The sequence below is a fragment of the Panthera onca genome, chromosome A1 (assembly GCF_046562875.1).
Source record: "Panthera onca isolate mPanOnc1 chromosome A1, mPanOnc1 haplotype 2, whole genome shotgun sequence".
Lineage (NCBI taxonomy): Eukaryota > Metazoa > Chordata > Mammalia > Carnivora > Felidae > Panthera > Panthera onca.
In genome coordinates, this window is record NC_138339.1 from 79,233,037 (window position 1) to 79,250,002 (window position 16,966).

Here is a 16,966-nt window from a genome sequence, read left to right on the forward strand (position 1 = left end):
CAGTGAGTTGATACTCATACTGCTGACTTTAGGATTTTCATCACACTTAAATAATAGACATGAGAAATGAACACTATTTGTGCAGTGTTATTCCTTACACAGGGTGAGCATAGGTTCTTTCATCTAGCTTCTGTAAGTTTTAATGTTCCACTATTGGCAGTTAGCTTTAATGAGTGCTTTCTGTGTACCAGTCTTCATAGTTCTTTAAATGTATTCTCTCATTTAATCTTCACAGAGTTAGTGAGCTCTTTTTATCCTTTTTTTTTAAGAGATGAAGAAACTAGGAACCTAAGTAAGTTTATGGACTCAGAGCTCTTTGTGTTTTGTTAGCTCTTTGTACTATTTATTATGATCCTAAAAATAAGAATATTGTATTGTCTACAGCACTTTGTAATACATGCATTGGTGTGGTATTTTCTGCAGAAGATGATTAGCATGTTACTATACATTATTTTGTTATTCTTTTAACTAATTTTGTTGAGCAGCAGGACAAAAGAGAATCATTCATGGAAGAGATTTCTTACAAGTCTTTTGGTTTGATCTACTTTGACCTAATAAAGAAATCATAATAAAGAACTAATAAAGAACTTAGTTTAGCAGGTAATTTTGGTTCAATCCATAGTCATATTCATTATCCTGAGGATATTTAAGTTTATTGTCTTGTTCTGGCATGTCACTTCCTCTTCTCTGAAATGTAAAATGTAATTTAAGGATGAGTTCTTCTTTAATGCTTACTGTTTCTTAAAATTCTGGAATTTAAGGTTGCCAACTTTTCAAATATGGATGAGGATGACATTGAGTTGGAACCAGAAAGAAATTCAAAGAATTGGGAGGAAATAATTCCTGAAGATCAACGAAGACGATTAGAAGAGGAAGAAAGACAAAAGGAACTTGAAGAAATTTATATGCTCCCAAGAATGAGAAACTGTGCAAAACAGGTGACATTTTAATCTAAAATATATGTCTGTTGATGTAAGAGTAGTCATATCTGGGCTGATCTGGTTTTGTTAATAAGGCATACTGGTCCATCCTTTTCTTCTTTTGTAAGTGTTTTCATCTGATTTGATAATTTTTGCCTTATAAAATGAGTTGGAAGGTATTCTCTCCTCTTCTGGTTTTGAGAAGAGTTTGTATAGAATTGGTATTCTTCACTAAATGTTTGGCGCTATTTGTCAGGGAAACCTGCCTACATCCCAGGCAGAAATGGAGCCAAATAACATGTGTTTGGTTTGAAAGTGCCCATATACAGTTTCTTATTAGTGATTATTTCTGCCAACCCCAAAACGATCTCCTTTTATGGTACATGGGAAGCATAGCATTATATTACATCTTGTCAAAGTATGAAAGGAGGGTAGAATGAGTGAGAACTGTATACCAAGCTTGACTTTGAATTAGCTTCAGCATATTAGGGGTTCAGAATATGCACTGTGACTGTGGAAAGACTCCAAAGACTTATTAGAAAGTATGTTTTGATGTTTCTGTTAAATAATGGATGTTATAAATAAATAGTTACTTTAATTTTCATTTGAAAAAATTAGCAGTGAGGTTCTGTAATTCTGTGTTTATGTTATTTGATTAATTGCTTGTTGATAATTTTTCTCATATTTTTACCGAAGGACAATCTTGTATTTTCCTGCTGATTTATGATAATGTTTTAAAAAAATATTAGGGCTGTTACTAACTCTTTGCCATTAACCTGCCATGTTTTTCTCTGTTTTATTTGCTTTTTAATATTATTTATAGGAAATTTTTGATATACAGACCACATTTGAATTTGTTCTGTTGATCTTTTGTAGTGTTTTCTTTGCTCTTACCATAGAAGCTGCCTTTAAGCTTCGGTAAATTTTTGTTTTCAATTCCAGATTAGTTTTAATGGAAGTGAAGGGAGGCGCAGTAGAAGTAGGAGATATTCTGGATCTGATAGTGACTCGATCTCAGAAAGGAAAAGGCCAAAGAAACGTGGAAGACCACGGACTATCCCTCGGGAGACTATCAAAGGATTTAGTGATGCAGAAATTCGGCGGTAAGATGACATAAGACTATTTTACTTCAACTTGATTTTTTTAGAAGGTGAAATAAAATATACAAATCCCATATTTTCAAAGATTAAAATGAAAGTTTTAGAGGAGGCAAATATATGATTGTGCAGGGATTAGATGATTCTGGTTTTGGGTGTTCATTATAGCTATGAAAAATAAAGTTTGATTATCTAGTCTCTGCATGTTATTTATTGTTAGTCTGTTTAGACTGCTACATTTTTTTGCTTTTACTAATCTGGTTCAGAATAGTGGCCCTATTGAATAATGTATATTTTAGTACATTCGATTTGTTTATTAAAATTTCTCACTGCATTTATGATTCCCAGCGTTACTATTTTTATGTGAGAATACTTTAGTTCCATATTTTTCTAGTTTTCTTTAACACTGAGATTTGTCTTTTGAAAGTAACAATGTTAAAAGTATTTCTGATATGTCCAGGTAGGAATTGAGGTAAGATAGTCATGTAGGATAAATTGTAGTTCTCTTTCAAAATACGCGTTTCTTTATACACGTTTATTTAAGGGGAACGGGATAACAGCCAACTTTTGTTTATGTCAATTTTTGCTTATGAAATTTGTGAAAAGGTTGCTCATTGCTGTATTTTGGGAGTTTGTTGTTTCTTTCAAGTCATTGTAACTCTTTTCTTTTAAACCATAGACCTGACTGATAAAGTTCTTCCTCCTTCTTTCTACCAGAAAACTAAATATATTGTTAGATTTTATTAAGAGTACTTTTATGACCACCTGATTTGCTGGACTTTCTGTCTTTAGTTGAAGAACATTTCAGCTTCTACTTTTCCTGGATATTTTCCCTCATCCATCAACCACTTGGGTAGCTTTGTTCTTAAGTAAAATTTTTATTTTCCATTGTTGGTATAATACCATACATCTGAGTTAAAGGTATTATGAAAACAGTACTTGGAATTTGAGGAGGAGTAGTATGATTGATAATTTGGGAGACACTTCCTGTGGTAGCCTTGAACTTGTCTTGTGAAAACAATAAAGTAATTTCTAAAATAAAATTTAGCTTCTATTGTTTTATTTATATTGGTTTCTGAACATCATCCTGGGTGTAAAAATATGTCTTGTCTTACTTGGTATATCTTAATGTTTTAACATTTTTGTCTTTAGCATAGTTTATTCATTTGTGTTGGTAGTAAACAGTACCTTGAATTAATTTTTGAACTAACAAGTATTTTCTTATTTCTGTATATTTACAAATCTATTTTTTAATGGATAGTGAAGCCCACATTTAAACCAAACAATTATTTTCTGTTAGGTTTATCAAGAGTTACAAGAAGTTTGGTGGCCCTCTGGAAAGGTAAACATGTTTGTCATTCTCATAGAATTACATGTGGGTTACATGCCGTCAGCTTTATTTACTTATGCTAATACTCACTTTAGCTATTTTGTTAAATTTGCTTTAAAAGTCATTTACAAAGTCTGTAGAAAGCAAATTTCAAGTAGACTTTTAAAAAGATTTTTATATTCTCAATTCCTTCTAGTCTCTAAAATTTTATCTACAAATGAAGTTTTCTTTAAAATACATAGATCTATAAAATACTCAACATTTTTTTTAATACTCATTGTTTTCATAATTGTACTTTGCATATGCTTTTATCCCTTTTTTTTCCATCACAAACATGAAAAGCAGATTTATCCTTCCAGAAGGTGAGCTGCTAATTTCAGTCTTTTGACTTAAAGACCAGTTCTGTTGCCCTACTAGGGAAATTTTCTTAAGTTTCCCTAATTAGAGTTCCTTCTTATACCAGCTATTAAAATTCAGATTATCAGGACAGGTTTTTTTTTTGTTTTGTTTTGTTTTGTTTTTTTTTAAGTTAATGGTTAATCTCAGTAATTGTTGGTGATTTGAATATTCTTTGACCTTTGGTTGTGGCTAACCCACTGTCTGAATATACAGTGGCAAAGACTCAAATTGGCTTAGTTCTATTTTTTCTCTCTTAACCTCCATTTTAAAAGTATTTGTTTTGTTTTGAATATTTAGAGTACTATACTGTATTTATCGAAAAAAATCCAGATAACTGGACCTGCCCAGTTCAAGCTTGTGTTGTTTAAAGTTCATCTGTATTACAGTGCTTAACTGCTTTTGAATTTAGTATTTGATTGGTTATTAAAAGCTTTTACAGAATTATTACATAATCTTCAATTTGAAGCATACCATTCTGTAATGAATTGGTTAACTGTATTATTCTTGAATATATAAATGAATTGTTTCCCTGCCAAATATTTTAACATTTAAAAAAAAATTTTTTTTTTATTGTATTTTTTTTTTTAATGTATCTTGTGCCAGTTATCTGAACCAGAATTTGTAGGGCATGGAAAGTGACTTGTAGAGCTTGAGATAAAGTGAAACTTAGTCTCCCTTAAATGGTGCCACTTTATTCTGCATGTTTACCTGAGAATTATATTATTTCATTAACAGATTAGATGCAATTGCTCGGGATGCTGAATTAGTTGATAAGTCAGAGACCGACCTCAGACGACTAGGAGAATTGGTACATAACGGTTGCATTAAAGCTCTAAAGGATAATTCTTCAGGAACAGAACGAACAGGTAATATTAAAGTGAGAATGATTTAAAGGGAGGTAAATAGAAGTTTCAAATTATGCTTTTATTGAGTTTGGTATGTATTATATCTTAGCTACCTATTCATCACTCTTGAAAGATGCTTTAAAAAACAAAGCAGGACCATTCCTGGGTAATAGGAAATGGGTAATAGAATTGTATTACTGAAACCAATAGAGTTTGTCTTTCTGTCTGGTATATTCTAGCTGGTAGGTAGCATTAGGTGTTACTGTATTTTTTGTATATAAATGGCTAGGAAAAGATAGTGTACATGTATAATATTGTTTTGGGGCATAATTACTTCATTATGCTTATTTTGTAATTTACCTAAATGAAAATATTTAGATAAGATTTAGTAATAAAATGTACTGGAAAAAATCATGCTAGAACTCTATTTAGAAGGTGACAGCATTAATAGATTGAAGTATCTTGTGCAATTGATAAAACAATTAAGAAATGCTTTCTGTGAAATGCTTTCTGTGAATTCACATCTGCTATAATGTAAGTACTAGTATGTACTGAAAAATCTTGTAGTGAATTTAGAGTTTGCCAACAAGTGCCCCCTCCCAATAATATAAACAGGTAAAATGAATTGATTAGCTAAATAAGTAATGCTTATTAATATACATCATAGTGTATCTTGCTTAGAATTGTATATTTCATACTTTTTTATGTCTTAAAAAAAATTAAGGTGGTAGACTTGGAAAAGTGAAGGGTCCAACATTCCGAATATCAGGAGTACAGGTGAATGCCAAGCTCGTCATCTCCCATGAAGAAGAATTGATACCATTGCATAAATCCATTCCTTCAGATCCAGAAGAAAGAAAACAGTGAGTTACTTACTATACCCATTATAAAATATTTATTGTTAATAATTCAGCTGTGTATGGATGTTCAAAATGTTTTTTTATGTCACTGGCTAGCTTGAATGAAATGTTTTTAAAGATAAAGTAAAGCATAGTATTTTGAAGTTCTAATAATTTAAATATGTTTTTCAAAATTTTAATATGGCAGTTATAAACTTGACAGTGGTTATTAACTTTGTTATTAGGTATACTATCCCATGCCATACAAAGGCAGCTCATTTTGATATAGACTGGGGCAAAGAAGATGATTCCAATTTGTTAATTGGTATCTACGAATATGGATATGGAAGCTGGGAAATGATTAAAATGGATCCTGACCTCAGTCTAACACACAAGGTACTTAAATATTTGTTTCTGTTGACCATTGATGTTAGATTTTTGCTTTTAAATTATGTTAGAAATTAATTAGACTGATGGGAAACCAAGGCCCTAACGAGCTGTATGACCTTGGCTTCTTGGTTTTCATGAAGGGGTTGAATTTAAATGATGTGAGATTTTGCTTTACCTCTAAAATTATATACTTGTTACTAAGGCATAGGTATATTTTTCTTCATAGCATTAAGTTTAAACCTCTAATTCCATCATTATCTTATTTTTAGCAAAAAAATGATTCTGAAATATTTTATAATTTTTTGCTAAAATCAAACAATATTTAGGGATTTTGGTGATTTGATACTACCCTAGTAGCTAAAATCATTTCTTTGCCTAAACTGGAAAACAGGGGAAGCATTGCCTTATCTTTTTATCTTATTTAAATTATATTTTTATATTTTACTTTTTCACAGACAGAGGGGAACCTTTTGATATTGGTGCTGTGTCATTTGTTGCCTGTGAGGCCAAACTTAAAATAGTTTAAAATCCCACTGTGGATATTTTCTCAAGGTGCATGCTTTGGGTCACCTTAAATAGATGATAACATTGTTCTAGGACTCTTTGTATACTGTACAGTTAAATGTACTGTTATTGAGAAAGGAAGGATATCTAAGAATACTGTAATGTTTAATAACACTGAATGCTAAATACACTTGTATATTGGAAAAGAAATTTTTAACCTCACACTTTGTATTATTATTTTGAATGTAGGCATTTTTTTTTCATGTATTTATTTAGAACTTATTCCCAGGCAAATTAAATCTTTGCTGTGGCGCAGGTATATAAAAATGTATTTTGCACTCTTAGTTGTTTAATGCCCATAAATTTTAACAGTTGTAACCTGTCAGTAAATTATATGTATTTCTTTCAATGAGTGAGAATTTTTTAGGCAGTAACAGTTTCATGTAATTTATTAAGAACAACCTGAGAAAGTTAATTTCTTTCAGATTCTTCCAGATGATCCTGATAAAAAACCACAAGCAAAGCAGTTGCAGACACGTGCAGACTACCTCATCAAATTACTTAGTAAAGATCTTGCAAGAAAAGAAGCTCAGAGACTTTCTGGTGCAGTAAGTTAAAACTTAGTGCTTGAGAGCAATTTACTTTCCAGTAAGTGTAGTTCAGTGATAGCCCTAGACATCTGAGTCTAATATGACCTTACAAGTGTATTTTTCTATATTTTAGTAGCTTTAATTGTATATGGTGATATTTGCCTTCAGTTGTCTCTGTATTTCTTTTAAAACTGGTAAGTCTTTCAGAAGTAGGATCCTGGGTTGTGTGTGTGTGTGTGTATGTGTGTGTTTCCTGGTGTTTGGATAGGTGGTGGGGGCAACTTGTTTAGAGAGGAGTAATTTTTGAGAGGTCGGGCCTCTATGACTATTTTATTTGGTGTTATTGGAGAGCTAAAGGTACAGCATTAAAGGTCACAGAGCTTATTTATGAGAGGGGTTCAGAAGAGTAGGAAAAATACACTGAAAGAGAGGTCATTGGAAACAGTCTTTACAATTTACATTATAATCACAATGTGATTATATAATTACATTGTGTAAAATAATTTTTATGTAAAATAATTTTAATGCTATCTCTGTTAGGATCAAATTTAGTTGAAGATAATTGTAAATTAGGAAGGTGAAAAACCTTCCATTTTTTTCAACTTCCACTTTGCTTTAATTCTTTTTTAAAGGAATAATTATAGTTAGTATCAGTTACTCATGATAATATGTACTTGACTCATTAAATTATGTCAGTTTTGTTGACTTTCTAAGATTGGTGTAACTTATTACCAATAGACCAAGGATTGGGTAGGAATATGTATTAACTTTTAAGATTTACTACTTAAGGAATTTTTTAAAATTGAATCTCTGGAGTTGGTTAGAATAAAATAATTATTTTTAGGGAGGTTCAAAGAGGAGAAAAGCAAGAGCTAAGAAGAATAAAGCATTGAAGTCTATAAAAGTGAAAGAAGAAATAAAGAGTGATTCTTCACCCTTGCCCTCAGAGAAGTCTGATGAAGATGATGATAAGGTAAGAATGTGTTTTGGAAGAACAGCCTTTTTGTATTAGAAAGGGAACATAACGTGTTTTAGTATACTTGCCATTTAAAAATTGAACTAAGACCTAAAATTTTACATTTAGGTACTGAAGTTCATTTTGTGTAGTTTATTACATAGTCTCACATGCAGAACAGAATTCTACTTGTCCCATAGAATGTCACTAAGAGGGATAGAGCAAAGGTTCTTCCTTTTCAGAGGTTTGCCATTTAAATGAGGTTCTGTCTCCTTTAATTTTATTTTGAATGGGACTGGCTTACTTTAGTTTTTATAGGAAGGTTGAACATTGCATGTATCATTATTAATGGGATTCTGGGTTATTTCTTTCCGAATCCACATACATGCAATCCATAGTCATACAAAGAAAGAAATTAGTCTTTGTCAAGATTTGGTTAGTAATACATTGGCCATACTTGCACTTTTCAGGATGAGATCACTTCTGTGAAACATCCAAATAAAAAAATTAAAACAGAAAGAGACAGTGAAGAAAGACCTGAGCCAGATGTTTTTATAAAGAAGGAATCAGAAGAAAAGAGGGAAGCAAAAGAAAAAGAGAATAAAAGAGAACTTAAAAGGGAGATAAAAGAAAAAGAGGATAAGAAAGATTTAAAGGAAAAAGATTTTAAAGAGAAAAGAGAAAACAAAGTAAAAGAAGCTATACAGAAAGAAAAAGACATAAAGGAAGAAAAGGTATGCAAATCATAATGTAAAACTTAGAAAGTGACAAAATCAACATATTTACATTTTAGGAAAATAAACTGCCTATCAGCCCAAATTAGCCTGAATAAGTTCTTTAAAAATACATGTGGGTATCTAGAAGAGGAGAAAAATAGGTTTGGATCTGTTTTTTTTAAATGCCTTACCTGTAGGGTAATGTTACACAGTAATTTATTTTTGGTTTCCCCAAATAAAATTGGGGAAAGATAAAGAGTATGGAATGTGAACAAGCAATTATAGAATAAAAAGATACATTAATTGTTTTCTGAAAGTGTTAATCATTTCACCTTTGTTGTTGCTGGATTTTTTTCCCCTTTTTCTTTAGTTGAGTGAATCCAAGTCTGATAGCAAGGAAAGATCCAAGAAATCTTCAGTGTCAGATGCTCCAGTTCATATCACAGCAAGTGGTGAACCAGTTCCCATATCTGAAGAATCTGAAGAGCTAGATCAGAAGACATTCAGCATTGTAAGTAGTAGACTTACTGGTTATTAGTAAGAATTCATATAATATTTTATTTTAATTGGCAGTTTTATCTTTTGGAGCTTTTAATTTAGAAATGTATTTGAATTGGGTAGTATTGCAATTCAGATTGATAAAGGCAATAGATTTAAATTTTGAAAGTTATAAATGTACAATTAACTTGGAAAAACTTCTTATTAAAGACTTTAGGGAAAGTCATTTAAGGAATACTTAGAGTGAATTTTTTTCCCTTCAACTTCAGAATTTTAAAGTTTTCAGTTCCTGAACCTTTTATCTATATAAAACAGTGCTTCTTATCTACAGTAAATGACTAGCTGTTTTCCCCCCAGTATTTTATAGGCCAGTATTCTTAGAAAGTATAGTTAAAAAAATAATAATTTCATTAGAGAAGTGAAAGTAAGGGAAAAATACACAAAATGTAATAAGCCCACTGGGGCTTATGACAGACATAAAATTGCACTGTCAAATTGATATGAAGGTTTCTAAAATTTCTGTACCTGTCCCCCATTGTGGACTAGTACAAGTTCATAGACCTTGAGTAACACTGGTCTAAAAAATACTGGTTTTACATGGTACCATGCTTTTATGTTCACCAAAGTCAGAGAGGAACTATCTTGGCCTTTTTCCAGATGATTTATTTACTGAATATAATCAGGAAACCAAAATAGTCTCAACTGTGAAATTAACTGTGATACAAATTTTGAGGAAAACTTTATAGTGAGGTTGCAGTGTGGAAAAACAGTTTGGTATAGTAATTGAATATACTGGCTCTGGAGCCAGTTCAAAAAGTAAGTATAATGATTAAATGAGTTAATACATGGAAAGTTTTTCAGCTAGTGCCTTTATTTTAAGAAATTGTTGTAGTGGATGTTGTTATTGAATATAGACATGCCATCAGATTGATAAAGGACTAAAAGAATCCAGATACAGAGCAAAATGAAGAAGGAGTAATACTGTTAGAAAAAAAAGACTGCATGATATGAGACCGGTACAAATTATCCTTGAATAAGAGACATGCTGTTATTGGTAGCACCCAAAGTGAAAATTTATAGTCTGATATATAAATGTATATCTCATTGGGGCGCCTGGGTGACTTGGTAAAGCATCTGACTCTTGATCTCGAGGTCTTGATCTCGAGGTTGTGAGTTCAAGCCCTACACTGGGCACATCCCCTGGGCATGGAGCCTCCTCAGAAAGAAAGTATCATATTTATATATAGTTACGGTATGCACAAATACGTGTAAATATATATTCTTATAAGAAAGTATTTCCTCTTTAGGATCCCTAGAATCTGAATCTTTGGCACTGCTAAGGTGTAATCTTAAGTCAAGTTTATCGCTGGTATAAATTAAATGCTAGACTTGAAAGGTGGAAATTTTCACTTCTAAAATCACGTTTTTGTTTTACCTACTGTACCATTCTAGATTCCCCGGGTTAACTTCTTGTCCTGTTTTTTTCTACTTTGTATCCTAACTAGAGAAGGTTGATCAGTGAACCCATTTATTCATTCCTGCTAATTCCATGGCATGCCCTAATAGGGCTTCAAATATTATTCATGCACTTTAAGTATAATAGTTCCTACCATAGGTTTTTCTCCTCCTTATTTTTGGCTGTTCACATCCCTCCAATCCCTAATAATATTGGAGACATTCAGATAAGCTACTCTTGTTCCTGTCTTCCATCTTACTTATTTGTACATATCTCTAGACTTTTCATTTCTGTGTCTTCAGGTTTACAGGCTGGCATTACTTAGCATCTTTTTAAGATTAATCTTTCTGTTTGTGACTTGGTTCTTCTTAACCTAGCGTATCCATTTTCTATTAATTTTTTATTTTAAACCCCTCTCTGTTGGGTAGAAATGGGAAGATAGATGGTGATGTGCTTTTGCTTTTCTGAGGTGAAAATGAACTCTTTGAACTGCTTCCTTTACCTGCTCGTTACTGAGTTTGGTGTAATTGCATCTCTCGCCTCTTTTCTTTGCCCACATTTCCTCCTTGGCTTTCTGACTTGTTCATGTAACTGCCTTAAAGGAAAATTTCCTGTTGTGCCCAATACATGAATTTCTTCTTCACTAACCTTCATAATTGATCTTAAAATCTCTTGTATTATGGAGATGAAGAATGGAATTATTTTAAACATGGACTCTGGAGCCAGAGCTTACATGATTACGATTTTACTACTGTATAAATTTTATTTGGGAATAGCTATTTTGTGCCTTACTGATCTGTCTCCTAAATGTGAGTATAATTTAATAGTCAAGAATGAATACAGAGTTCCAGGTCAGACCTGGGTTTGCCAGATGTTATTTCAGTCTGAACTTCAGTTTCTTCAATAAAATAAATAGTATTGCAAAGGCCTACTACTGGAATCAAAAGAGGTGCCTTTTACACAACACACAGCTTCTGATACATAGTAAGTACTTTATAAATATTTATTACCATTGCTCCATTTCCCATCTTCAGGCCCTGGCCTTAGCGCATGGATTTCAGTCATGAATTCCTCCTTTTTTCTTATCCCCTCCCCCCGCCCCCCAATCAGTCAATGAACAAATGATACTGGACTAAGCAAATGATATTGGCTCTGCCATACTGCTTCAAGCTACAGCCATCTCTTCCCTGGATTCTTTCAACAGCTTCATAGCTGTTTTCACCATTCCCACTCTATCCCCTGCTATATACCCTTTTCGTTCCTCAATGCATACTCCCCACAGCAACCAGAGTGATAGTGACTATCAGGGAGAATAAAGTCACCCCTCTTATTTTTTACTTAAAATCCTTGAGTGGCTTTCCCTCTCACTCAGTATTAAAAGATTCATAATTATAGGCCAAAAGATGCTGCATCTGATTTATTACTCCCATCATCTCTGCTACTTCCCTCACTTAGTAGGTCCCAGCCACACTGTCATTTATACTGTTCCTTTGAACATAAAAATTTTAGAACTTCCTCTGCTCAAAATGGCTTACTCCTTCATGTTCTTTAGATGTCTGCTCAAACATCACTCTTCTCTGATACTGTATATGAAGTAGAAACCTCTCTACTTTTTCTTGCTTTCTTTTTCTTTATCACAGTTGTCACCATCCAACACATAGTCTATTTATTTATTGGCTGTTTTCTCCTACTAGAGTACAGGTTCCACAAAGGCAAGGTGTCTTTTTATTTACTGCTCTGTCTCCTGAGTCTAGGACAATGCTGAGAACAGGGTATGCAGTCGAATGACATACACTGAATGAATCATTTTCTAGCAGAATATAAACTACCAAAATTGAACAAGAAGCAGGAAATGTAGAGAACAGATACAGGAGTAATGCTAAAAATTAGAAAAAGGTTTCTTAAAAAAAAAATCAGGCCTGGCTGAGTTCTAATTTTAAGTAAAAAATATTTGATTCTAATGTTATTTAAGTTATTCCTGACAAAAGTTGGATAAGTTCCAAATGATCTGGACAAATAGGTCAGTAAAACAGAATAAAATCCACAGAAACAATTCCACACATAATATAGACAGTTAATTTATAATAAGAGTGGCCCTTCCACAGCAACAATACAAGGATTTTTTTTTTTTTTTTTTTTTTTAAGTGTTTATTTATTTCTGAGAAACAGCACGAGTGGGACAGGGGCAGAGAGAGGGGGAGACAGAGAATCTGATGCAGGCTTTAGGCTCTGAGCTGTCAGCACCAAGCCCGACATGGGCTTGAACTCACTAAATATATTGTCTGTAATTGATCCATCCTTAACATTCCTGAACTAACCCAACTTTACTACTTGTAAATTATTAATTATTATTAATCATTGTTCATTTTAAATTTGCTTTACATGTTAATATATGTTAATATATGTTAATATATGTAAATTAGTTTGCCTTTTTAGTGATATTTTCATTCTACTTTTGGTGTAAGGTTATAGTTTGTTTTGTTTTTTAAATCTTTTATTTATTTTTGAGAGAGAGCGAGATCGAGCAGGGGAGGAACAGAGAGAGAGAGAGAGAGAGAGAATATGAAACACATTCCAGGCTCTGAGCTGTCGGCACAGAGCCCAAAGTGGGGCTTGAACTCACAAACCTTGAGACTGTGACCTGAGCCAAAGTTGGATGCCCAACCAAATGAGTCACCCAGGCACCCCTGAGGTTATAGTTTTTATTGCACGAATTGTATTTTAACTGAATCATCAATTTTTGTTATATCCTCTTTTTATTAGCATGCTAGTGATATGTAGGGTAAGGAAAAAGGTTTCTATCAAGTATCCCCAACTCTTTGAGTAGCCAAAATATGGTAAGAGCAAAATTCATTATTTACTTTGTTTTGTCCCAAAGGTTTAGAAGAATAGACAATTTATACTTATAGGTCAATTGATTTTAATAGTTTGACAGCATATTTTATTTTATAAAAGGTCCTCATATTTTTACATTTTGTTCTACATTAGAGTGAGTCTAGGGTATTAAGTTATAGTCTGAAATATTTTATTTTTTAGCATTCTGTGTTTTAAGACTGCTTGATGATGATTGGGGCGCCTGGGTGGCTCAGTCAGATAAGCACCCAAGTCTTGGATTCAGCTCAGGTCATGATCTCAACCTTGTTCTGTCAGCATGGAACCTGCTTGGGATTCTCGGTCGGTCGGTTGGTCTGTCTGTCTCTCTCTCTCTTTCTCTCGGCCCCTCCCCCACACAAGTGCACATTTTCTGTCTCTTTCTCTCTCGAAATAAACTTTAAAAAAAAAAAAAAAGACTGCTTCATGATGTGTTGCAGTGCAGAAAGTAACCATTTTTACAGAAGGTAAATTAATCCAAAGCTTTTACATGCACAAAGGTTGAATTTAAATGATAATGAAAAACCTTACTTTCTGAAGATAATCTGAGGGAAAAAAACCCTGATATTTAAGAGCTGTGAGGCGAGCTTTAATGCTTATTTTAACATCAAACAGTGCTATATTTACTCATATAGATATCATTGAAAGAAGTAGATCTTTGTTGAATTCTTGTTTTTAATACATGTTCTTATTTTCCCATTTTAAAGTGTAAAGAAAGAATGAGGCCTGTCAAAGCAGCTTTGAAACAACTTGATAGGCCTGAAAAAGGCCTTTCAGAAAGAGAACAACTGGAGCATACTAGACAGTGTTTAATAAAAATTGGAGACCATATCACAGAATGTCTGAAAGAGTATACAAATCCTGAACAAATCAAGCAGTGGAGAAAGTAAGTGATGTACTTTTCAGGAAGTGTTAATTTCCTAAATTGTAATTATGTAACCATCTAATTGTCTCATATTTCAATTTATTTTTCCTATTCTGAAGTTTAGATAACAAAATACTATTTAAAGAAGTAATCTGAAGGCGATTGTTTTCATTTTTTCCCTTTAAAGCTTTTTATTTATGAATGATTGCTTAATTCACATCATGATAAGGCACAGGTGGCACCTCTGTCATTAAGAAATAGTCAACATTGTTTCATTAAAATTCAGATTGCATTTTATTTTTAAAAATCTCTGCACTTCACCAAATTCTTCTTAGTAATATCTTTAGTTTGCAGTTCCAAATAAATTTGTTACATAAATTTAGCAATTCATCTTCCAGGTGTGAGTATATAGCCTTGTAAGAATTAATATTCTCAAACAGTGTAAAATGCACACTTTTATTTTCCCTTTTATTTTAGAAGCAGCAGCACAGTTGATCTTAAAATTTTAAGTCTGAGCTGCTGTATTATACAAATCACTTAATGATTACCAGATCAGATCAGTGTTAAGCCAAACTGCAAGACAAGTTAGGAATACTATAAAATGACCATAAACCAGTCCTGTCAGTTTATTAGTCTGCTGATTTCTTGCTTTATGCAGTGCAGCTACATACCAAAGCAAAAAACTGTAATGATATATTTCTGAAGGAGTGATGATTAAAGTTAAAAAAGAAATTCTATCCTTGTCCCCTTTCTCCTTAATGCACATTATCTGATGGTATCTTTACTCAGACTACTAACATAGCTTGTTTCTTTTATACCTAATATAAATCATAATACGAGTCCCTTTTTGACTTGTAAATTTACATATTTTTGGTTTCAATAGGATGGATTACTGTTTTTTTGCTCTAAAAGGCTATAAAATTAAGGGATTTGGAAGAGAACTAAAACAATGTTTGGTTTTATTTGGAGTCTTACCCAAATGGGGACACCAATTTGGCTCAGTGGGTGGAGCATGTGATTCTTGATCTCAGGGTCATGAGTTCAAGCCCCACGTTGGGTGTAGAGATTACTTTAAAAAAAAAAAAAAAGGTTGGAGTCTTAGCCATATAAAGTTTTTATTTTATTTTTTATTTATTTATTTTTGAGAGAGAAAGCACAAACAGGAAGGGGCAGAGAGAGGGAGACACAGAATCTGAAATAGGCTCCAGGTTCTGAGCTGTCAGCACAGAGCCCGATGAGGGGCCTGAATGCCCGCACTAGAGATCATGACCTGAGCCGAAGTCAAAGGTGTAAACAGCTGAGCCACCCAGGCACCTCCATATAAAGTTATTTATTTATTTTTTTATTTTTTTAAATTATTGTCAAGTTAGCTAAACATACAGTGTATACACTGTGCTCTTGGTTTTGGGGATATATTCCCATGATTCATCACTTCACATACAAAACGCATTGCTCATCCCAATAAGTGCCCTCCTCAATGCCCATCACCCGTTTTCCCCTCTCCTCCATACACCACCCCCCCATCAACCCTCAGTTTGTTTTCTGTATTTAAGAGTCTCTTACAGTTTGTAGAAATAATCTCTTTAGACTTTGTTCTACGGAAGGCTAAGTATATGTGTATGTGTTTCTACCTAGGGGATAAGGATTCCATGAAAAAGCTAAATATTTTCTACCAGACTGATTACCTGTTCTTTTTCTAGAAACCTGTGGATTTTTGTATCTAAGTTTACGGAGTTTGATGCAAGAAAATTACATAAGTTATATAAGCATGCTATTAAAAAACGGCAGGAATCTCAGGTAAATTGATGCATCATATTTTTCCTTTAATTTATGTTATTAAAACTGAGACATTCTTTCTTGTAGAAGAATTCAATTAATAAATGTAGGAGGAATAAAGGAAATACAGAATCACTGTCAGACCACAATAAAAGTTGCTGCAGGTAGATGTTCTGAAGGAAGCTAAAATTAGTGGCTGAGAAAATAAGATATTGGCATAGTCTAAAAGTATCTCATCTAAGATGTTTATTAATTACAAAGAGAAAAATAATGACTTTATAGAAGAGAAATCTGGTTACACCACCTTAAATGGTGAAGGGTAACATCAGCTAAAATAAGACCTATCAACTTCATGAACCATCAGTATAGTGTGCTAATAAGAAAGGTAGATCACTTCTGTGGAATTCTTGGCAAAAATGTATTACCTTAATTTGATCATGTGAAAATACCAGACAAACTCCAATTGAGAGAGGTATTCTACAAAATAACTGTCTTACATTTCAAAAGTGTCAAGGTCATTGAAGACAAAAAAACGTAAAAAGCTATTCATTAGATTAGAGGAAACTAAGAAGATAAGAAAACCCAATGTAATATGGAGTTCCAGATTGGATCCTGGAACAGAAAAGGGATCTTAGTGGAAAAATGTTAAAAATTTGAACACAGTTTCTAGTTCATTTCATAGTATTGTGCCAGTGTTAACACTTAGTTTTGATTATCATACTGTGGTGTTATGTGAGATGTTAACATTAGGAAAAGCTGGGTAAACAGCATATGGGAACTTTACTGTTTTTGCAGCTTTTCTGTAACTCTAAAATTATTTCAAGGTCGAATTTTTTAAGAAAGACAGTCTATGTTTAAAAAAAAAATCTGCAAGTGATGCATTTATACATGTGTATGAGAACTTCTTTCAGCATC

At 32.8% G+C, this 16,966-nt stretch overlaps 1 protein-coding gene across 3 annotated transcripts in view; it reads left to right on the forward strand.

Annotated features, from left to right (window-relative positions):
- The window catches only part of CHD1 (chromodomain helicase DNA binding protein 1), a 77,011-nt gene that overhangs the window by 54,579 nt on the left and 5,466 nt on the right, over nucleotides 1-16,966 (forward strand). For 2 of the 3 annotated variants that reach the window (XM_060635300.3, XM_060635302.3), the window contains 12 exons: nucleotides 762-938; nucleotides 1,863-2,023; nucleotides 3,318-3,359; nucleotides 4,482-4,612; nucleotides 5,316-5,454; nucleotides 5,676-5,826; nucleotides 6,810-6,932; nucleotides 7,759-7,887; nucleotides 8,340-8,603; nucleotides 8,956-9,096; nucleotides 14,118-14,296; nucleotides 15,976-16,072. In XM_060635300.3, the coding sequence (XP_060491283.1) occupies nucleotides 762-938; nucleotides 1,863-2,023; nucleotides 3,318-3,359; nucleotides 4,482-4,612; nucleotides 5,316-5,454; nucleotides 5,676-5,826; nucleotides 6,810-6,932; nucleotides 7,759-7,887; nucleotides 8,340-8,603; nucleotides 8,956-9,096; nucleotides 14,118-14,296; nucleotides 15,976-16,072 (1,734 nt within the window). The remainder of the gene's footprint in view (nucleotides 1-761; nucleotides 939-1,862; nucleotides 2,024-3,317; nucleotides 3,360-4,481; nucleotides 4,613-5,315; nucleotides 5,455-5,675; nucleotides 5,827-6,809; nucleotides 6,933-7,758; nucleotides 7,888-8,339; nucleotides 8,604-8,955; nucleotides 9,097-14,117; nucleotides 14,297-15,975; nucleotides 16,073-16,966) is intronic. The other variant, XM_060635303.3, reaches the window with a different exon arrangement.